The sequence below is a fragment of the Lynx canadensis genome, chromosome X (genome assembly GCF_007474595.2).
Source record: "Lynx canadensis isolate LIC74 chromosome X, mLynCan4.pri.v2, whole genome shotgun sequence".
NCBI classification, from domain to species: domain Eukaryota; kingdom Metazoa; phylum Chordata; class Mammalia; order Carnivora; family Felidae; genus Lynx; species Lynx canadensis.
Window position 1 is genome coordinate 53,863,707 of NC_044321.2, and position 24,776 is coordinate 53,888,482.

At 36.1% G+C, this 24,776-nt stretch overlaps 1 protein-coding gene across 1 annotated transcript in view; it reads right to left on the reverse strand.

Annotated features, from left to right (window-relative positions):
• Positions 1–24,776, reverse strand: part of OPHN1 (oligophrenin 1) — a 621,295-nt gene that overhangs the window by 368,837 nt on the left and 227,682 nt on the right. The window contains exons 4-5 of the mRNA XM_030305317.1: positions 12,266–12,327; positions 7,085–7,156 (exon numbers count right to left, since the gene is read on the reverse strand). Of these exons, the coding sequence (XP_030161177.1) occupies positions 7,085–7,156; positions 12,266–12,327 (134 nt within the window). The remainder of the gene's footprint in view (positions 1–7,084; positions 7,157–12,265; positions 12,328–24,776) is intronic.

The following is a 24,776-nucleotide window of genomic DNA, read 5'->3' on the forward strand; positions in this document are numbered from 1 at the left end:
TGAGCCTAATAATAACCAAAAACAAGATTAAATTAAGGTTCCAGACTAGAATAGTACTGTTATCAACGTACCAGTGAAAAGTAAAGGTGTGTCTGACAGGAGTCGAGGCTTTTAGTAAAGCAAGACAGAAGTGTTAATACTTTCATCTTACAAAGTCAGTCAAAAGGTGATGGAGTAAGAAATATGGGTTAAGTATATTATTTAAACAGTGGTGAACAACAGAAGGTAAAAGTATGTTACAGTTATTAAAAATTATAAGTGTTAGAATAGGCAGTTAGGCTTTAACAGGATGCCTGGAGGCCAGCAAAGGGCATATCATGCTCCATTATCAGGAAAGTTAGAGACCTGTCCTGACAGCACTCCAAAAACAAAGCCACAAGAAGCCATATCAAAACTACACAGGCCCAAGGCAAAGAAGGCCTGAGACCCTCACCAAGTGAGGGAGAAAAGGCATGAAACCCTGCTCCCAAAGAAATCTCCTCCACAAATAATAAATATTCCATCCCTTAGTTAATAACTATCTATAAAATATAAAGACCCAAACCTGGGGCACAGAGTTCACTTGAGCTTGCCTGCTCTCAGATCTTAAGAGTGTACTCTCATTTTACTAAACTTTTCCACCAGCACTGCTCAACCACTGTGTCTGGTCCATCCTTGAATTCTTTCTGGTGATGAGAATAAGAGCCTCTGGCGACAACCATTCCCAGAGACAGGCTAGGTGGAGGCCTCAGGATCTGGGGATCTCCCCAGTCCACCCAACAACAGGAGGGGAGGAGAAGAAAGAGGTATGAGCCATGATCCCCTCTGTTTATAGCAAGACAAATTAAATAATTTCCCAAGTAGATAAATAATGCAATAGCAATACAAGCATATTTTTTTAAAAATATGAAAGTAACCACCAAATGGTGGAATATAAATGGTTAAAAATGAATGTCTTCTGAGGAGTAGGGAAAGAATGAAGACTATTAAGTTTTTAAATAGATTTGATTGCATTATTTTTTCAATTGCATATAAGTTCAATTTTACAGTAGAAAAAATAAAAGCTATTTTTGTCAAAACTTAAGGGTTGTAAAATGGGATTAGTCTGATTACATTGCAGATTACACACTAAAATCTGAAGAAAACAAATTTTCATCTAATTGCATATGTCCTAACTGCCATACAGAGATTAAAAGACATATCCTATTTAATTGGAAAAGGGAGACCAATAGAGTTTTAGCATAAAGAGTTGGTGTTCAAACTTTTTAGCCAATAGAATCCTATTATAAATGCAAGAGAAACTGTTCTGGCTTAAGTAGGGAGTTAGGAGCCCTACCAAGACAGTTTCTCCTAGGGAAAAAAATCCTCTGATGGAGACGATACCTGGGAAATCATCTGACCCATGATTCCATGCTTAGGAAGCCAACCATCTGAGACATTTAGAATCTATTGTATAACAAAAGATAGTATCCAAGGCATCACATCAGAGTGGCTAATCAGATAGAGAATCTGTTGTCTTTGTGAAATGACTCTGTTACAAAATGGCCTTTTGAGATTCTGATTATTGAAAGAGCCTTTCCACTAGGTCTTGGTTAGCCAAGCTGAACTTACAACAGAGTTCATTGGCCTGCAAATGGACTCTGCAAACAGAGTAACTTGCATTACCCAGGAAAGCCAACCCAGACCAATAGCTCAAAATCTATCACAGGAACCACAGGAGAAGAGTACCATTTGATTATCACACATCATTCCCCTCCATGCATGACCATTCACCTTTCCACAGATTTCACACAAGACATTTATTATTTCAAGAGGTAGTATCATCAGCATCATTTGAAGAGGCTAATCCTCTTTGAACAAGATGAGTTTATTCCGAATATGTCCCCTCTCAGTTCCCAGCACTCTCTTTTATTTACCCCGTTTGTTTGTTTGTTTGTTTTACTTTCTATGATAAGAAGACATCTCCCACATCCTGCAGAGCCAGAGACACAGATCTAGTGAAATGAAACTTCTCCATATACCAGTAGTCACTTGGGAAACATTCATTGACCCTATCCTTCTCTTCCTGCCTAACTCACTAACGTCTCTTCTTGTGATTTTTTAAAATTCTTTTTAAATGTTTATTCCCTTTTGAGAGATGTAGAGAGACAGAGTGCAAGCAGGGAAGGGGCAGAGAGAGAGGGAGACACAGAATTTGAAGCAGGCTCCAAGCTGTCAGCACAGAGCCCGGACGCAGGGCTTGAACCCATAACCGCAAGATCATGACCTGAGCCAAAGTCTGCTGCTTAATCAACCAAGCCACCCAGGTGCCACTTCTTGTGATTATTTTAATCAGAGTAAGACCATCACCAATTGGACAATTTCATGCAGAGTGTTCTATTCTCCCAGTTTTGCTGCCAATAACAATGATAATGATGATGATGATAACAAAACACTAACATATATTATTTGCCAGGTGCTATTTGAATAACTTTATGTGTGTGTGTGTGTGTGTGTGTGTGTGTGTTAACTAATTTAATTAATTATATATCTATGTGTATATGAATTTTCTTCAAATGCTGCCTTTCTGTTAATTCTGAATCCAGAAAATCCACGAAATGTCAGGACCTTTCTATCAAAAGCAATTACTTGGACCTAAATGTAAGACCTGAAACCAAAAGCCTCCTAGAAGAAATCATAGGCAGTAACCTCTTTGACGTCGGCCATAGCAACATTTTTCTAGATATGTCACCTTGGGAAAGGGAAACAAAAGAAATATTAAACTATTGGGACTTGATTAAAATAAACAAATTTTGCATAATAAAGGAAACTGTCAACAAAACTGTCACTGAACAAGAGAAGATATTTGTAAATGACATATCTGATAAGGGGTTAATATCCAAAATATATACAGAACTTGTAAAAGTTAGTACCAACAATTAAATAATCCAATTTAAAAATGGACAGTGAAGAGATATTTTTCCAAATAAGACATCTAGATGGTCAATAGTCACATGAAAAGATGCTCAACATCACTCACCATCAGGGAAATACAAATGAAAACCACAATGAGATATCACTTCCCACCTGTAAGAATGGCTAAAATCAACAACACAAGAAACAATAGGTGCTGGCGAGGATGCAGAGAAAGAAAAAGCAAATGCTGTTGCACTGTTGGTGAGAATGCAAGTTGGTACAGCCACTGTAGAAAACAGTATGGAGGTTCCTCAAAAAATCAAAAATAGAAATGCGATATGATCCAGTAATCCCACTGCTCGGTGTTTACCCAAAGGGGGGAAAAACAGTATTTCAAGAAGATATGCACCTCTATCTTTATAGCAACATTATTTACAATAACCAAGATATGGAAGCAACCAACCATTCATTGACAGATGAATGGGTAAATAAGATGTGATATATATTATCAGCATTAAAAAAGAAAGATCTTGCCATCTGTAACAACACAGATGGACCTGGAGGGTTATTATGCTAAGTGAAATAAGTCTGACAGAGAAAGACAAATACCATATAATTTCACTTACATGTGCAATCTAAAAAATAAAACAAATGAACAAACAAACCAAAATACAAAATCTTAAATACAGAGACCAAACTGGTGGTTGCCAGAGGGGGGTGGGGTGGGGGCATGGATAAAATGGATAAAGGGGAACAAGAGGTACAAACTTCCAGTTATAAAATAAATAATTCAACTGTAATTACTTTCTCTTGTTCAGTGCTACCAAATAGAAATGTAATGCAAGCCACATTTATAATTTTTAACTTTCTATAAGCATATTAAGAAAAGGAAAAAGATTCTCAGGATCCATAACAGAAACCCATGGGGGAGGGGAAGGAGAAAAAAAAGAGGTTAGAGTGGGAGAGAGCCAAAGCATAAGAGACTCTTAAAAACTGAGAACAAACTGAGGGTTGATGGGGGGTGGGTGATGGGTACTGAGGAGGGCACCTTTTGGGATGAGCACTGGGTGTTGTATGGAAACCATTTGACAATAAACTTCATATATTGAAAAAAATTAAAAAAAAAAGGAAAAAGAAACAGGTGAAATTTATCTCAACAATATATTTAACACACTATATCCAAAAGAGTACCACTTCAACATGTGATCAATATAAAATATTAGTGATATTTAAAATTTTCACACTACCTTCAAAATCTAGCACATATTTTACATTTATAGCACACTAAATTCTGACTAGTCAATTTCCACTACTGATAGATGCACATTTAATCACCCTTAGAATTTCACACAGAATATTAGATTAGGAATTATTTGCCCATCATTTTTTGTACATATGACAAAACTGAGGTCCAGAGAGAAGTGAGATCTCTCATAAAGTGAAATGAGCCCCAGACGTACAATCAAGAAAACTGAACTCAAACCCAAGCTCTGCCACTTCCTGGCTGAATGGCTTTTGACACTACACCTCACTGAGCCTTAGTATCTTCATCTGTAAAAAATGGATAGTAACTTCTACTTTACAAGGTTCTGAGGTTCAAATGAGAACACACACCCCTCTTTGTAACGGCCTGGCAAAGCACATACCACTACCAATTAAGTCACAGAGCCAACTAGCAGAAGTGCTGGGTGTATCAGTCTGGGCCCAGACAAAAGACAAAAACCACTACATAGAATTATTAAACTACAAACTTGTTACACTAAAAAGAAAGTAACTATAATATATAAGGAAACTCTTTACAGTACCCTGAGGCTGAGAGAAGGCACACAAGGAAGGGGAAATCTGGAAGGGGTTCCAAACTCATTGGAAAAGGTATAATTTAAGCAGAGAAATTAGTTTAAATTGGTTTGGCCTGGTGGTCCACACTTACTAGGTAAGCAGGAGGCAACTCTCCAGAGAGCAGGTAGTACTATAGAGAGAATGGGAACCTTCTAGGTTGCAGATAAGCATTGCAGGACCAGCCTGCCTCAGGAGGAACCTCCTAGAATTCAAATAGGCTGTGTGGGAGCTGGCAGAGAAATCATGGAGCAGCAACTCTGTTATGGACCTTCAGTCAGCTGGTGGGATAGGTGGGGACCCTACAGAGGGAAGCTAGGGGACAACATGAGTGGGGAAGCTTTCAGGGAGAGACCTAAACTGAGAGACCAGCAGGAAAGTTATCACCAGGCCAGGCAGAGAGGCTTCAAGGTCACTGAGGGACTATGTGTTTTGGATGTGTGAATGGTTCAGAGCCCCACCAGATAGCTCATTCCCTCTCTACTGACGCCCACTTGCAGCAGCTGAAAACTTCAGGAGAGTCCCTTCTCCCTGCAATATCCCTCCAGCACCCTCTACTGAGAAAGCTTAACAGCATGTATAAAGGAGCGATGCTTAAAGGAATTCTGTCCAATTTCATAGAACAGGTATTAAGAAGTGCTGGAACTGAGAGGCAATAATTGGAAAACACACAGAGGTAGACTGAAAGCTGTATTTTCTAGTCTTTAGTTCAGTGCTCTATTACCCCAAATTTTACTACTAGGATAATTCTAGACAGACTGAAAAACAACACTCATACTGAGAGTTGGTCACTTTCCTTTTAGGTGTGCAAGTTGACCCTACCAGTAAAGAAGTAGGAGAAAAAGACTGATAGGAATATAGGAATTTAAGCTTTCTGAGTCTCTGTTTCTTCATTGGGATAATGAATATTATACATCCCACCTCATAGATTTGCTGTAATAATTAAGGAAGAAGCATATGTAAAATCCTCAGCACAGGCCTGGGACATAGGAAATATATATTAGAAATTTGTTTCCCTCAGATGATATGGGGTCAACCAATGCAGCATATTTTTACTGTGCTTTTTCCTAATATCATTCAGGAGTGAAAGTAGACTGTGAAGATTCTCACATTGTCTATGCTTCTTCATACTCTTTATTCATTGTTATGTAACAACTGTCACATCACTTAGTCAGTGGTTAATTACTTCCATACCACACTTGTGATTTTAAAGGTTCTTCTCTCCTTCAATTATATACTTTCCCAATTAAGTATTTATGTTAATGAGATTCCAGGTAAACTGAGTGGAATCCAGAATTACTGGGCTATCCAGATAACTCATTTAGCCTTGATGTCAGTCACTCAAATAATGCCCATGTCAATCTGACTGATGATATCCAGCTATGGTATCACAGCCACTTAGTCTCCTCTGTTTTCCTACTTCCATATCTTCAATCCAAACTGCTTGTCACAATATTCTAGATAATAACCAGATGGTGTGTTCTTAGTCCTTTTTAGGACTACATGCTTGGTCAAGATGCTACATTTAGTTCTGGAAGACTATTTAGGTTACATGGCATACATATTGGAGTTCAGAAAATAGGTCTACACCTAGCTGAAAAAGAATAAATTTGACAATTTTTCATATCCCTTTATGAAACACTGGGGAATCAGATCCATGAGTAGTCAAGCTGGAAATAATCTCAGATTATCTGGCAAGGTGCTGTCCAGCAGAAATTTCTACAATGATGGAATGTTCTATATCTGTGCAATCCAATATAGTAGCTACTAGCCACATGTGGGTACTGACTACTTGAAATGTGACTAGCATGACTGAGAAGCTGAGTTGTTAATTTTAATTTATTTATATAGCTATAGCTATAGCTATAATATTGGACAGCAAAGATCTACATAGTATGGCTTAATGGAAAGAATGTGGGATTTGAAGCTAAAAAACCCTAAAGTCTAAATCCTGGTTACTGTCACTAACTATATAACTTTGATCAAGTTCTTTATCATGCCCAAACCTCAGTTGCCTCATTTGTAAAATGAGATACTACCAGAAACTCACACAATTGTTGTAATTACAGAATTAATGTAAAGCATGAAGCCCAATGCTTAGCAAACATAATAGTAATTACCCTTTAAATAATATTTGTTATTATTGAGCTCCTCATTTTCCAGATGGAGAAATGGAAGCTCCAAAACGAGAACTGACTTGTCAACAGTTGCACAGCTAGTTGGAAACATGACCAGGCACCAATTCCAGATTTTCTCACTTTTTTGAATGATTCTTATATATATATGAACCCTCCTCGCCCCTAAAGAATGAAGGGTGGTAGCCCAAACAACTACTCAACTGCCGTAAAAAATATCTTATGTGGAGAAAATGTACCTTGGTGAAGCCTATTTGCTCCTTCCGAAAATTTTCCAGGGGTTTAATCAGCAAATCACTAGCATTGTGTACCTAGAAAAAAAAAAAAGAAAACATATAAAACAACTTTCAGATTAGAAAAGATCAGATTCAAGTTTCCTTGTTACTAAGGCATTTCACTGTAATACATCAGCCTGCAAAATGTAAATTGATTTGCTGGGTTTTTTTTTCCCATTGTTGTTACTTTCCCCCCCCCCCATATTGGTCTCTTAAAATCAAATGATTTGAGAGGAAATGAGAGAAGGAACACTAGGGGCATTTCTCTGTATTTTTACTGGCAGTCTGATCTGAGTTTTTAATCGATAAATATCTATAGTCATGTCCAGAAACAGATATGGGGGCCTGAAGTATATGTGGAAAAGAGAAGATAAAGGGAATGGAAAATGCACGAAAATACCAATTGCATCAAGTGCAAATAATTTCATGAGAGGGAAATGAGTTAGCAATAATAGCATCAAGATAAATTGTTTCCAGTCCTGCCAGTGTGTGTCATAAAACCAGAACATTTCCTTCAGAACTTGGAGTGTATTACAGCATCACAGAGAACACTGGACTAGGCCTTCAAATTACCTAACTATAGATGCTCCAAAGCTGATAAAAACAGCCTGCCCAAATACTAAAACATTGACATTAATATGGTTCTAGAGGTATAAAAACCCCATTTACAAATTGGACCCCTTGCTTAGTGGTCAGGCAGAGATACACAAAGTTTTGTCTTCAATATTAACCTCTTGAAAAATTACACCTGTCCAAGGCAGCAAGTGGAGTTTGTTTTCTTCACTTGTGTGAATCAGCTGTATTTTAATGGAGGACCTAAAAGAATACATCTGAAGGGCTGGATTTTAGGATCCATTGCATTAATTTTGATATGTTATAAGACAGGAAAATGAGGGACTGCCTTCCTTGGCAAATGAGACATAAAGTGTCAGTAAGACAAGATATATATTCATACCAAAAATAGAAAACAGAGTAAAGAGCCAGTTTTGACCAGTCCTGTATTCTCCATATTAAGAAGCAGTTTTTAAACTACCCACCAAAATGCATGGCAAGTTGGGGCATTAGTACATATTTTTTAGCTATGTCCTGCAGGCACTTTGGGCCTCCTGTTTTGTGTCTAGGTATGATTCAAAGTTCAACTAAATGGGCAAACTCTCACCCAATCAAAGCTCTACCAGAAGCCCTAGCACCAAAAATAAAGACACCAGTGATTCTGCTTGATCAAAAACAAGAATTAGTCTATTAAAAGTACTAGCACATCTCTTTTGCCCAACACACTCTACAGTTATGAATTGTGAATTGTGTGACATCAACTTTGTGTACCTACCTGGAAACAAATTATGTCATTGGTATCATAGATCCAATACAGAGAGTCATTTTTCTTCTTTCCTTTTGTGGAACTTTTAAAACATGGCTACAAATTTTGTGACACTTCTCCTATTGAGGTGAGGCCTCTGCCCCCTCTACCTTTAATGAGAGTGAGTTCATTACTTCTTTGAACCAATAGAATACAGCAGAAGTGACACAATGTGACTTCTCAGACTAAGTCATAAAAGGCCAGCAACTTCCACCTGGTTCTCTTGGAACACTCCCACTGGGGAGCCCTGAGCCACTCTCTAAGAAGTTAGACTGCCCTGAGACTACCAAACTAGTGAGGCCAAACATACACATTCTGGTAAAAGTTATGTTCAGCCCAACCTTCCAGCCATCCCACTGAGGTGCAAGATGGGTAAGCAAAGCTGCTTTGGACTCTCCACATCAACCCACCTCCCAGGTGAACACCTCCATATGAAGCAGAAGAATCACCCAGCTGACCCCTGCCTGAATTCCTGAACCACAACATAATGAGATAAAATTAAATGGTTTTAGGTTAAGCCACTATGTTTTGAAATAGGTTTTTATGCAGCAATAGATAATTAGAAAAATTATTTCCACTTTCACCAAGGTAACACAAAAAAAGTGGTTACCTGGGACACACTGAAGAAGTTTGCTGTTGAATAAGAAGTGAACATGCCATTTCTAAGGAGAGTAATATGTGTCAAACCTCTATATGGATATTCAGCTGAGCCCTTGCATACACAGGCAACACAAGGATGGCACAGTACCAGTTTTCGTGATTCAAAGGGGATTTTCTTGCATAAGCAGGTGTACCAGCAACCTCTCACACAGGGTCCATAAGACCACTGCTTTTTGTATGTTTGGCCCTAGGAAACTAGCATATGATTCACTGAAATTGGAGACCATAGATTTCCCTTAATCACATTGGCAATATTGCTCCCAGTCTCCTACAACACAAATAGATACTCTGAGCCACTTCCTTTTTTTGACACTCATTGGTAATTATACTACTTTCTGCCAGAAAACAGAGCTAGAGATATAGGAAATGGTCACACTGAAGCTTGGCTTTTTTTTTTTTTTTCATTTTGTTTTATCCTTAAATCCCTTAGAAGTTCAGCATCTACTCAAAAAAAGCCCTTTTAATTAAATATGACCTTTATTCCCCTTTCTGATCACTGCATCCATTTCATAAATTCTCTAGGAGAAAAGCTCCTACCTTCTAACTCAGGGTAGAATACCCAGCATGATAACTGATATTCTAAACATCTTAGGGAGTTTAACTAATCGGATTCTTATTGCATGAATCCCAAATTAACATTAGATAAAACATTTAGCAGATTAGAGATGGTACACAATCCAGCAGTGTAGGATTGTTTGTGAATCTTTTATTGTTAACTAATTACCAAAAAAAGGATTTGAAGATACACTGTTTAAAATAGCATGGGTCTCTTTAGGTCATTCTTGGCAGTCCTCAAAGACAGACCTTGCATATTGCTAATATGGTCCCCTTTAGAGTCAGAAAGGCACATAGGCGAGACTCCTATCCTTAATCATACAGGAAGTCTTTTATCCAGACTTTTCAAGGCCAATTTCTGAGGTTAATACAACATCCCACAGGGTACTATTTAAGAACACCACAGTTGGGAAATGCTTCCCCTCAATTCTTTCCTCCATAATTCCTTCAACAGTTTAAGTTCATTACAAGAATGACTAGACATTTGCAATTATCAGATGCTAGGGCTGTGAACTTCCTTCCCGTTCTTCTAAAGCTTCGTTTGGTCTCTTCTTATAGAAAGGATAAAAAGCTGTTTAATACCTCAGATAACCCAGATTATCTATACTGGGGTAAGGAGTCCTTTTACCACAGTTCTAGGAAAAGGGAGAGGTGCAGTCAAACAATGAATTCCTGGCACGTTGTGAAAGGCCCTCATTGAGCTTAACCTTCACAGCATTCCTAGAATTAAACGGGAAGTGGGGAGCTAAAAGTCAATACATGATTGAAAAGTTGTGGGCACAAAAGGGCACAACAGTGAAAGACAGAAGAAAATGAGTCATTCCTGTGGAAAAGATCTAGCAAGAAGGGTGAGAAAAACAATATCTCAAAAGATGAGTCCTACTTTAATATTTTAGAGCTTTATAATTGGGTAAATAAAAGAGATAAACAACTAGGGTTGAAGGAAGTACAGTTGAGCTTTCTAGTGGTATCTGAATGAAAAGGAGTTGAATGCCTTTGAGATCAACATTGGCAATAGTCCACAAACTCTTCAGGCAGAAGAAAACAGTTAGTAGAGTGTAGATTAGCTAGTGGGGGAATATCTACCAGACTCCAGAGAAGCTACCGATATTGGTCCCTCCTTAGAATCCCTAGAAGCAATTCTCTTAAACTAAGAAAATTCCCAAGTCAAATTTCCACAAGCAGAATCTTGGGGGTAACAAAAGATAACTACAAACAAGACTTACTTAATAAGTGTTTTTTGCTACATATAGAACACCTCATTATATCATTTGGAGCTCTTACAACAACTGTGGGAGGTAGGGATTATTTTCCTCATTTTACATATGAAAAAAGAGAGACAGCAAAATACCATGATTAGTCTGAAATCAACAATTAGTGGCACTGCCATTATTGGAACCTAAGTCTGTACTTCCCCTACCTCCAAGCCCTGCAACCCCACTTCTCTAGGAGCCTAGATAAAATGGTAGCACTATTCTGAAAAGCCAGTACCACACTGCTGGGAAGGATGAGTAATGACAGATTGAAGAACTCTGGCTATTGGATAAATGGACTTCACAAAACTGAACTGCCCACAGGAAGACAACTTATCAAGAAAGGCAAATTACACCTCTCTTTGCTCTCTACAAAGTTCCAACTTTACCTTTACACCCCTAATCAAAATAAATATTGACCAACTTAGGTACGTTCACATTAGGTACAAATAGGTCTGGGTTGGGGCCAAGGACTTCCATTTCTAACAATTTGCCAGGTGACATTAGTGCTGCAGATCTAGGGTCCACACAAAATGATTACTTTTTAAGCTGCTAAAATAGAGCTCACAAAAAAAGAAAATACTTAGGAACATATCTAATAAAATGCATACAAGAGCTATGTAAAAAACTCTGATAACAGAAATCAAAGAAGGGCTTAATAAATGGAAATATAATCCATGTTCATAAATAAGAAAATACTTTTAAGATGTCAGTTTATCCCAACCTGTTCTATAGATTCAATGTAATCTTGATCAAATCCCAGCAATTCATTTGGTGGATGCTGACAAAATGGTTGTAAAGTTCACACCTAACATTAAGTCTTACTACAAAGCTATAGGAATCAAAATAGAAGAAAGGGATTATATGAAATCTCTGTTTCTATAAAACTAAAATTGCTCTAAAAATAAGTATATTATTTTAAAAAATAGACTTTAAATGTAAGGAAAGTTTTCACACAGATTTAAATAAAACAATTATATGTCAAATATAAATAAAACCCATATTATTTTTACAAACAGAGAAACAGATAAATAAATGGATAATATGTTTAAGAACACTAAAGGCCACAATTTCTTTGCACATGTTCAATAGCCTAGTTTAATGTCCTTTGAAACCCTTTCTCACTGATACGAAGAGGAATGGAATTTCTACAATAATCTAACTCTAGCTAATGTTAAATTCCCAGGGTAAAAGCTTGAGACAGAATAACCAGATCTAGTTCCTAAATATCTTTACTGTACTAAACAGCCATGAGACAAAATGGAAACAACAGAGTACCAATCCAATGAATAAGGTCATGGCCCAGTGTTAGAGACCTACCATCATCATCCTTTCATTTTCTACTTCATTGAGCAATTCAGCAAATTCCTTGAAGGATTCAGCTAGAAGGATAGAATAAAAGATAAGACAAATTAATCACAGTACTTGATAGGGAGGTGGGCATAGACCTGTGTGATATGAGGTAGGGGCCAGTGCTCTGAGCCTGCCTGGACACTAGAGGAAGGTACCAACCAAAGGCTAACAGAAGAATGTGTTCAGTGCCTGTTGAATATCTTTTTGTTTTCATTTTCTTTCTTCTTTTTTTTCCTTGCCAACCCCTACCAAAGAGATTTTTTTTCCTTCAGTTTTACTGAAATATAATTGATATACATACCACACAAGTTTAAGGATAGGATCTATTCTCTTAGCAACTTTCAAAATACCACATAGCCATACTAATTATAATTATCATGTTGTACACTACATACTCAGTTCTTATTTATTTTATAACTGTAAGTTTGTACCCTTTGATTGCCTTCATACAATTAAAACAACCCCCACTTCTGGCCAACCACAAGCCTGATTTCTTTTTCTATGAGTTTGTTTTTCAGGTTCCACATATAAGTGAGATCATACAGTATGATTTTGTCTGATTTATTTCACTTAGCATAATACCATAAAGATCCATTCATGTTGTGACAAGTGGCAAAATATCCAACTATTTTATGCCTGAATAATATTCTAATATACATATATATGTCAATATACATATATATGTATATCACAACTTTTTAATCCATTCATCTATCAATGGTCATTTGTTTCCCATGTCTTGGCTATTACAAATAATACTGCAACGAACACAGGAGTGCAGATATCTCTTCAACATAGTGATTTCATTTCCTTTGGATATATACTCAGATGTGGAATTGCTGCATCATAAGGTAATTCTATTTTTAATATTTTGAGGGACCTCCACTCTATTTTCCTGAGTGGTTGTACCAATTTACATTCCTATCAACAGTGTGCAAGGGTTCCCTTTTCTCCACATCCTCACCAGTATTTGTTATCTCTTGTCTTTTTGATGGCAGTTATTCTAACCACAGTGATATCTCATTGTGATTTTGAATTGCATTTCCCTTATGATTAGTGAAGTTAAGCAAGTTCCATGTACCTCTTGGGTATTTTAATATATTATTTGGAAAACTGTTGATTCAAATTGTTTGTTCATATTTAATTGAATTATTTGGAGGTTGTTTGTTTTGCTATTGAGTTATATGAATTGTTTATACGTTTTGGCTATTAGCCCTTTATCAGATATATGATTTGCAAATATTTTCTCCCATTCCATAGGTTGCCTTTACATTTTGTTGACTGTTTCTTTGGCTGTGCAAAAGAATTTTGGTTTGACATAGTCCCACTTGATTTTTTATGTTGTTGTGCTTTAGGTGTCATATCAAAAAAAAATATTTGCCAAGACCCATATCAAGAAGCTTTTCCTATATGTTTTCTTCTAGGAATTTTATGGTTTCAGGTCTTACATTTAAGTCTTTAATCCATTTCAAGTTAACTTTTATGAATAGTGTAAGATCAGAATCATACTTTTCCATGTGAATATCCAGTTTTCCCAGCACCATTTATTGAAGAGACAGTCTTTTCCCTATTGTATATTCTTGCCTCCTTTGTCTTAGATTAATGGACCATATAAATGCAGGTTTATTTCTGGGCTGTCTATTCTGTTCCACTGATCTATATGTCTGTTTCTGTGCTAGTACCATACTGTTTTGATTACAACTTTGTAATATAATTTGAAATCAGGGAGCATTAATGCCTCTAGCTTTGTTCTTCTTTCTCAAGACAAATTTTAGGATTATTTGTTGTAGTCTGTGAAAAATGCTATGATATTTTGTTAGGGATTAAATTCAATCTATAGATTGCCTTGGGTAGTGTGGATATTTTAATAATATTAATTCTTCCAATCCATGAGAACTATATCTTTCCATTTATTTGTTTCATCTTCAACTTCTTTCATCAATGTCTTATAGTTTTCACAGTATAAGTCTTTTAGCACCTTGGTTAAATTTATTCCTAAATACTTTGGTTATTATGCCCTTGCAAATGAAATCATTTTATTTATTTCTTTCTCACATAATTTATTTTTTGTTTTTTTTTTAAACTTATTATCCCCTTCACTCATTTCTTTCACCTCGTACCCCACATTTTTTTTTTTTTGGTGAAGTCTTTAGGATTTTGTCTAGTTAAAATCAAATAGAGATAATGTTATTTCTTTCTTTCCAATTCTGATGTCTTTTCTTTCTTTTTCTTACCAATTAATATGGCTAGGACTTCCACTACAATGTTGAACACTTGTCTTGTTCTTGATGTTAGAAAGAAAGCTTTGGAACTTTCACAACTGAATATGATGTTAGATGTGGGCTGTCACATACTGCCGTTATTATACTGAGGTACACTCCTTCTATATCTACTTTGTTGAGAGTTTTTACCATGAACACATATTAAATTTTGTCAAATATTTTTATCTATTATTTTTATTGATGATTAATCATAATGCAAATAGTTTTTATTTGTTATGTTTACTTTACCATTATGAAATATTCATTTCAGGATACCTTTAATTACTGAACTTTCCTAACAAATTTGAAGTGTTATTTGATTTGTACAAATTTCCAAACTTTCCAACTTTCCAAAACACATCAACTTTGTTGAGTAAGGTACTTCCAAAGCCCTGACTTATGACTAAACAATAACAATGAGATGATGACTGGCATTTATTTAGTCCTGATGACCTTAGTCCAGCATTTAGGTCCTATAGTGCAATTACTGTAAAATTAATCTCTTTACCCCACCTTTTTATCATTTTATTTTATTTTACTTTTTTTTCATGATGATGTGTATTATTTAATCCCCATATCCTATTTCACCAATCCCCCCCCCATAATCCTCCCCTCTGGTGACCCTCAGTTTGTTCTCTATAATTAAGAGACTGTTTCTTGGTTTGTCTCTTTTTTCCTTTGTTCATTTTTTTTTTGTTTCTTAAATTCCACATACAAGTGAGATCATATGGTATTTGTCTTTCTCTGACTGACTTGTTTCAATTACCAATATACTTTCTAGATCTACTCATTTCATGGCAAGATTTTCTTCTTTTTATGACTGAATAATATTTCATTACACACACACACACCCCACATCTTCTTTATCGACTTATCTATCAATGGACACTTGGACTGCTTTCATAATTTATCTATTGTAAATAATGCTCCAATAAATATAGGGGTGCATATATACCTTTGAATGAGTGTTTTTTTGTATTTTGGGGGGTAAGTACCAGTAGTGCAATTACTGGATAATTGGATAGTTCCAGTTTTAATTTTTTGAGGAAACTGAATACTATTTTCTACACTGGCTGAACCAGTCTGCTTTCCCACCAAGAGAGCAAGAGGATTCCTTTCTCCACATCTTCACCAAGACTTATGTCTTGTATTTTTCTATTGTAGCCATTTTAACAGGTGTGAGGTGATATCTCATTGTAGTTTTGATTTGCATTTTCCTGATGATGAGTGATGTTGAGCATCTTTTCATAAGTCTCTTGGCATTTGTATGTCTTATTTGGAAAAATGTCTATTCAAGTCTTCTGACCATTTATTACTATTTTTTAAATTTAAATTCAAGTTAGTTAACATACTATAGTCTTAGTTTCAGGAGTACAAGAATAGGTATTAGCTCTTCTTTAAATGTTAGGTAGAATTCACTTCATATATGAATTATGGTCCTGGACTTTAGCTTTTGGGAGTTGTCAAATGGCTTTTCTGCATTGATTGAGATGATCATTGACTTTTACCTTTCATTCTATGAATGTAATACATCAAATTTATTGATTTGCACTTATTCAACCATCTTTGCTTCCCAGGGATGAATCCTACTTGATCCTGATTATTCTCCTTTTAATGTGAGTCTGAATTTTGTTTTCTAATATTTTGTTGAGAATTTTTGCATCATCATGCATCAGTAATATTGGCCTATGGTTTTCTATGAATTCTTTCATAGTTAATATTTTATTAATCCTCACAGGCACCCTTAGGAGTAGCCAGGACTTCTCTCATTTCATAGACAAGCAAAATGATTAGCAAAGTGGGTTTTCCATGTAAATGGGTTTTCCGTGAAAAAAAAAAAAGTGGAACTAAAATCTTGAGATTTGAGTTTGAGTCCCTGCTCCACTACTTACCAACCTAGACAAATTTCTCAATTTAGTCTTTCTATGCCTCAATTTCGACATAAAAATGAGCATATTAGGAATTATTACATCAGAGTAGTTATGGAGATATAATTGATGAATGAGTTGTGTTTTTTTCTTGTTTTTTAGAAGCACTATGGTTGAGTAAAAAGCACATTTGATGTACTAACTGTGACCTTTGATAAGTTACTCAAATTCTCTGAGACTCACTTTCCTTACCTAGAAATAATAATTCCTATCTCACAGGGTTCTTTGATGAGTAAACAAGATAACATCAAATATAGCTCCCAGAACACATGATAGCCAATCAATAAATGTTAGTTGTGTTTCTTCCTTGGTATAAGGCAGTTATGCTTCACCCTGGCAACACGTTAGAATTATCTGGGAATCCAATAAAAAAAAACAATAGGGTATCAATATAATAAAAAAAAAGACTCAACTATATGCTGCCTACAAAAGATTCATTTTAGACCTAAAGACATCCTGAGGCTGAAAGTGAGGAGAGGGAGAACTATCTAACATGCTAACAGACACCAAAAGCCGAAGTAGCCATACTTATATCAGACAAGCTAGATTTTAAACCAAAGACTGTAACAAGAGATGAAGAAGGGCACTCTATCATAATTAAGGTCTATATTGATCAAGAAGATCTAGTGATTGTAAATATCTATGCCCCCAATTGGAAGCAGCCAAATATATAAATCAATCACAAACATAAAGGAAATCATTGAAAATAATAAAATAATAGGAGACTTTAACACCCCACTTAAAGCAATGTACAGATCATACATGCAGAAGATCAACAAGGAAACAATGGCTTTAAATGACACACTAGAGCAGATGGACTTAACAGATATATTCAGAACATTTCATTCTAAAGCAGTGGAATACACATTCTTTGCAAGTGCACATGGAGCATTCTCATGAATAGATCACATACTGGATCACAAATCAGTGCTCAACACGTACAAAAATACTGAGATCATACCATGTATATTTTCAAGCCACAACGATATGAAACTTGAAGTCAACCACAAGAAAAAATTTGGAAAGACCACAAATATATGGAGATTAAAGAACCTCCTACTAAAGAATGAATGAGTTAACCAGGAAATTAAAGAGGAAATAAAAAATATATGTGGAATCAAATGAAAAAGAAAACATGACAGTCCAAACTCTTTGATAGCAAAGGCAGTCAGAAGGAGGAAGTATATAGCAATACAGACTTAACTCAAGGAGCAAGAAATGTCTCTAACACACAACCTAACCTTACACTTTAAGGAGCTAGAAAAACAACAGCAAATAACGACTAAACCCAGGAGAAGAAGGGAAAAACTAAAGACAAGAGCATAAATAAATGATATATAAAAAAATAAGAGAACAGATCAATGTAACTAAAAGCTGGTTCTCTCAAAGAATTAATAAAATTGATAAACTCTAAGCCAGACTTATCAAAAGAAAAAGAGAAAGGACCCAAATAAAACCACAGATGAAAGGGGAGAGAATACCAACACCACAGAAATACAAACAATTATAAGAGAATATTATGAAATATTATATGCCAACAAACTGGGCAATCTGAGAGAAATGGACAAATTCCTAAAAACATACAAACTACTAAAACTAAAACAGGAATAAATAGAAAATTTGAACAGATTCATAACCAGCACAGAAATTTAATCATTAATCAAAAATCTCCCAACAAAGTCCAGGGACAGATTCCAAGGGGAATTCTACCAAACAGTTAAAGAAGGCTTAATACTTATTATTCTCAAACTGTTCCAAAAAATGGAAATGGGAAGTTTCCAAATTTATTCTAGGCCAATATTACTTTGATTCCAAAACCAAAGACCCCACTAAAATAGAGAATAACAGGCCAATATCCCTGATGAACCTGGATGTGAAAATTCTCAACATGATAATAGAAAATCGAATCCAACAGTACATTAATAGAATTAATGTAATAGAATTGACCACAATCAAGTGGGATTTACTACCTGGCTGCAGGGGTGGTTCAATATCTACAAATCAATCAACATGATACACCACATAATAAAATAACGGATAAGAACCTCTTTATATCCTCTCAATAGATGCAAAAAAAAAGCATTTGACAAAACACTTTCTTGATAAAAACCTTCAAGAAAGTAGGGATAGAGGAAACATAACTCAACATCATAAAGGCCATATACAAAAGGCTTACAGCTAATATCATCCTCAATGGGAAAAAACTGAGAGCTTTACCACTAAGGTCAGGAACATGACAGGGATGTCCACTCTCACCACTGTTATTCCACATACTACTGAAAGTCCTGGCCTCAGCAATCAGACAACTAAAAGAAATAAAAGGCATTCACATTGGCAAGGAAGATGTCAAACTTTCACTATTTCCAGATAACAAGATACTCTATGTAGATAATCTGACAGACCCCACCAAAAATTTGCTGGAACTAATACATGAATTGAACAAAGCTGCAGGACATAAAATTAATGTACAGAAATCAGTTGCATTTTTATACACCAATAATGAAGCATCAGAAAAAGAAATCAAGGAATCACCCCCAGTTACAATTGTACCAAAACCAATACGATATTTAGCAATAAACCAAACCACAGAAGTAAAAGATATGTACTCTGAAAACTATACAACACTTATGAGAGAAATTGAAGAGGACACAAAGATATTGGAAAAAATCCCATGCTCATGGATTGGAAGAACAAACATTATTAAAATGTCTATACTACCCAAAGCAATTTACACATTTAATGCAATCCTTATCAAAATACCACCAGCATTTTTTACAGAGCTGTAACAAACAATCCTAAAATTTCTATGGAACCATAAAAGTCTTTAAATAGCCAAAGAAATCCTGAAAAAGAAAAGTGAAGCTGGAGGCATCACAATTCCTGACTTCAAGCTATATTGTAAAGCTGAAGTCATCAAGACAGCTTGATACAGGCACAAAAACAGACATATATGTCAATGGAACAGAATAGAAAACCCAGATATGGACCCACAATAATATGGTCAACTCAGGGGCGCCTGGGTGGCGCAGTCGGTTAAGCGTCCGACTTCAGCCAGGTCACGATCTCGCGGTCCGTGAGTTCGAGCCCCGCGTCAGGCTCTGGGCTGATGGCTCAGAGCCTGGAGCCTGTTTCCGATTCTGTGTCTCCCTCTCTCTCTGCCCCTCCCCCGTTCATGCTCTGTCTCTCTCTGTCCCAAAAATAAATAAACGTTGAAAAAAAAAATTTAAAAATAAAAAAAAAAAATATGGTCAACTCACCTTCAACAAAGCAGGAAAGAGTATCCAATGGAAAAAGGCAGTTTCTTCAACAAATGATGTTAGGCCAACTGGACAGTAATATGCAGAAGAATGAAACTTAACCACTTTCTTACACCATACACAAAAAGAAATTTAAAATGGATGAAAGACCTAAATGTAAAACATGAAACCATCAAAATCCTAGAGGAAAACACAGGTAGTAAACTTTTTGACCTCAGCCAGAGCAAATTCTTACTAGACACGTTCTTGGAGGCAAAGGAAACACAAGCAAATATGAACTATTGGGACTTCATTAATATAAAAAGCTTCTGCACAGTGAAGGAAATAATCAACAAAAATAAAAGGCAGCCTATGGGATGGGAGAGGATATTTGCCAAAGACATATGTGATAAAGGGTTAGTATCTGAAATATATAGAAGACTTATCAAATTCAATACCCAAAGAACAAATAATCTAGTTAAGAAATTGACAGAAGACACAAATAGACACTTTTCCAAAGAGGACAAACAGATGGCTAACAGGCACATGAAAAGATGCTTAACATCACTCATCATCGGGAAAAACACAGCAAAACCATGAGATACCATTTCATACCTGTCAGAATGGCTAAAACTAACAACACAGGAAACAACAGATTTGGCAAGGATGTGGAGAAAACGGAACACTCTTACAATGTTGGTGAGAATGCAAACTGGTATAGCCACTCTGGAGAACAGTATGGACGTTCCTCAAACAGTAAAAATACAACTACTATATGATTCAGCAATTGCACTACTAGGTATTTACCCAAAGAATACAAAAATACAGATTCAAAGGGGTACATGCACCACAATGTTTATATTGTGTATAACAGCATTATCAACAATAGCCAAACTATGGAAACAGCCCAAGTGTCCATCCACTGATGAATGGATAAAGATATGCTGTGTATGTGCTTGTGTGTGTGTGTGTGTGTGTGTGTTAAGCTTTCATTACTTTTGAAGGCTGAGTAATATTCCATTGAAAGCTGAGAAATATTCCATATTGTATATGTGTTATATATGTAATATAATATATGGAATATTTTATATATATATATAATGGAATATTACTCAGCTATCAAAAATAATGGAAGCATACCATTTGCAACAACGTGGATGGAGCTGGAGTATATTATACTAAGTGAAATAAGTCACTCAGAGGAATACAAATACCATATGATTTCACTTGTATGTGGAATTTATGAAACAAAACAGAAGAATATATGCAAAGGGAAAAAAAGACAGAAAGGGAAGCAAACCATATGAGACTCTTAAGGATAGAAAACAAACGGAGGGTTGATGGATGGACATGTGTAAGGGATGGGCTAGATGGGTAATGGGTATTAAGAAGGGTACTTCTTATGATGAGCATTGGGTATTAAATGTAAGGGATGAATCACTGAATTCTACTCTTGAAACCAACATTACACCGTATGTTAACTAACTAGAATTAAATAAAATTTTGGAACAAAAAATAAATACATAAAATGTTTTAAAGAACAAAAAGAGCAAATAATCTGAAGTAAATACAAAACTTTAATTTTTGAATAGTAGGCATATGTGTATTAATTGTATCTTTGTAATTATATTTTATTTATATATTATCTTTCATTTTGTTTCCATATAATTACAAAAGAAATACAGCAAAGCAGGAGTTTAAAAGATAAACATAATAAAATCAAATAAGCAAAAAAACAAACCACTTGAAATAGAATATACAACTGTGTACTAGCCATTGTTGATTTATCCAAGAGGGGTATCTTCCAGTCATTAGAGGAGGGATCTTTCAGTGTCAACAACTCAGGTCTTCATTAGTCTACTTAGAATCCTAAGCTAGTGGTATACACTGCTAGGTGTCAGCAGATCTCCACTCAACCTGATAATACAAGGCCAGTCAATAGTACCATGCTTCACATCCTTGTAAATCTTATATAACATATTCTTATACCTATGAGGGTCTGTGCTTCCTCTCAACCACCTCCACAGTGATCCTTAAAACCCCTATTCATTACACAGAGATCTTCCCTTAACCTGATACTCTTCACAGAATTCTCCTTTCCTGTCCTTTCCTGAAGCTAAGACCTGACTTTTTCTTTTCTCCCTGAAGCTGTCTTAAGGGAAGGAGGATGTTCATTTTCCCATACTTTATGCACCTCTGCACAAAGAGATAATTTTGTTAGTATTACCTTAATGTTTCATGCCCACTTCCAGGTAATTTTTCCTTAAAAAAATAGCATGAAGTTAGTTAAGCTTAAAGACTCTGAGATCAGATTGCCTGATCTTGAAGTCTGGCTACACCATTTTCATAGCTATTTGATCTGGGGAAATTAGTAATTCTTTTGTATCTCAATGTCCTCATTTAAAAATCAGAGATTAGGGGCGCCTGGGTGGCTCAGTCGGTTAAGCAGCCGACTTCGGCTCAGGTCATGATCTCACGGTCGGGGAGTTCGAGCCCCGCGTCGGGCTCTATGCTGACCGCTCAGAGCCTGGAGCCTGTTTCGGATTCTGTGTCTCCCTCTCTCTCTGATCCTCCCCCATTCATGCTCTGTCTCTCTCTGTCTCAAAAATAAATAAACATTAAAAAAATTAAAAATAAATAAATAAATAAATAAATAAATAAATAAATAAATAAAAATAAAAATCAGAGATTAAAGGGGCGCCTGGATGACTCAGTCGGTTAAGTGTCCAACTTCAGTTCAGGTCATGATCTCACGGTTTGTGGGTTTGAGCCCTGTGTCGGCCTCTGTCCTGACAGCTCAGAGCCTGGAGTCTGCTTCCGATTCTGTGTCTCCCTATCTCTCTGCCCCTCCCCTGCTTGTGCTCTGTCTCTCTGTCTGTAAAATAAATAAACATTAAAAAATTTTTAAATAAAAATCAGAGATTAAAAGGATACTAAACTTCTAGACTTGTGAGAATTAAATTAATTGATACATAAAGCACATAGAAAGTATTTTTTTGAAACATACACTGATTGTAATTTTTTTCACATATATTCATTACTATAATGTTTACTAGAAGAGCCTAAACTGTATCTTTTTTTAAAATTTTAATATTTATTTATTTTTGAGACAGAGAGAGAGACAGAGAGAGACAGAGCATGAGTTCGGTAGGGTGACACAGAATCCGCATCAGGCTCCAGGCTCAGAGCTGTCAGCACAGAGCCCAACTCAGGGCTTGAACTCACGAACCACAAGATCATGACCTTAGCTGACGTCAAATGCTTAACCGACTAAGCCACCCAGGCACCCCTAAACAGTATCTTTTAATTCCCACTATTGGTTTCATATATGATCTCTGTAATAGCACAAAATCTCAAATATTTCAACATTTTTAAATAAAATTCTGGTATTTCCTTTAAAAAAAAAGTATCTGGCAAGCTTACATACCAATGCCAGCCCCCTTCCCAGACTAGTTAAAGCCCAAATTCACCTGCTAAGTATCAGACAGCTTGATTGGCACAACAATATAATTGCAGGGATGAACACTCAGAGGCTGTCAGAAAATGAATCATAACTACCTGAGAATATATTCTTATATTGAAATAAAACAAAAAGGAATGAACAAAACAACAACAATGAAACTATGTTCTAGTAGTACAGAGAAGTACTACTCTCTGTAAGAGAGTAAGACTCAAGTATTCCCTTGTTTCTATTTTGTGTTATTATATTTAACTTTCAGCCCTCTGACCTAATTTTATCAGAATTTGGACCTGAGCTCCAAAAACAAAAACAACAAGGTAAACATCTTATTTCACAGTAACAGAAGAATCTCAGATGGTCTTATGCAACTCTTCAAGTCTGAGGAACCATCAAATCTCTGCTCATACACCTCCAGTGAAAGGAGTGATGACCAACTTGTCTTGGTGTCCCCGGAACTATCACAGTTATAAAATTGGAAGCCCCTTGTTCAAGGAAAACCCCAAGTCCTGGTTTTCCCAGGACTGTTAGTCATCCTGCTTGCAGTGTCTCTATTAAAATCTCCTTCCTTAGTTGGGATGAGCAGTGGGTGCTCTACATAAGCCAACTTGACAATAAATTATATTTAAAAATAAACCTTTTTCCTTAATAGATAGATAAATTCCATTTCCCTGCATTCTACTTTTGTTTCTCCTCAGGTTCCTAATGAGTGTGGGAATGTAGGTAAGAAAGCCATGTGACATGTTAGAAAGAACATTAGGGTGACAGAAAATGAGGATTCTACTTTAGGGGATGAAATAAAAAAGCATGACTTTGAGAGAGGGCTAGACTTGCAGCCATATTTTGTCATCTTCTTGCTGTGAAACTTTTGATAAATGACTTACCCCCTATAAGTTTCAGTTGCCTCACTTGTCAAAGAGACATGATAATATATCTACCTGAGAGTGTTGTAAAAACTAAATCAGAAGGGGCGCCTGGGTGGCTCAGTTGGTTGAGCGTCCGACTTCGGCTCAGGTCATGATCTCACAGTCTGTGAGTTCGAGCCCCACGTCGGGCTCTGGGCTGACAGCCCAGAGCCTGGAGCCTGCTTCAGATTCTATATCTCCCTCTCTCTCTGCCCCTCCCCTGCTCACGCTCTCTCTGTCTCAAAAATAAATAAAAACATTTAAAAAAAAACTAAATCAGAAGATAAATGTAAAGTGCCAACACATAGTAGAAAATAAACCTTACCACTTCTCCCCCCCATCCCAACTTTCTACACTTTTAGTGCCAGTTCTGTGATCTACTGGTGAGGTGACTGGGCAAGTAACTTCTCCTTCCTAGACTTCATGGTCTCCAGATATTAAAAAAAGAGAAGTTAAATAGTATTAAGCGTCCCTTCAAATTCTGGTAACTACTAGTTTAAAGTTCAAAACTTCTCACCAGAAACAGGAAGAATATTATCAAATGGTATCTGATTTAAAGAAAACTTCTTGAAAGCCTAGAAAACAAATATAGTCATATTGATATTTTAAATCAAAAATAGATTTCCCTTCCCAAGAGAACTGGATAACTAATGAAGAATTCCTAGCACCAAAGAAACTAAGTGCTGGGTCA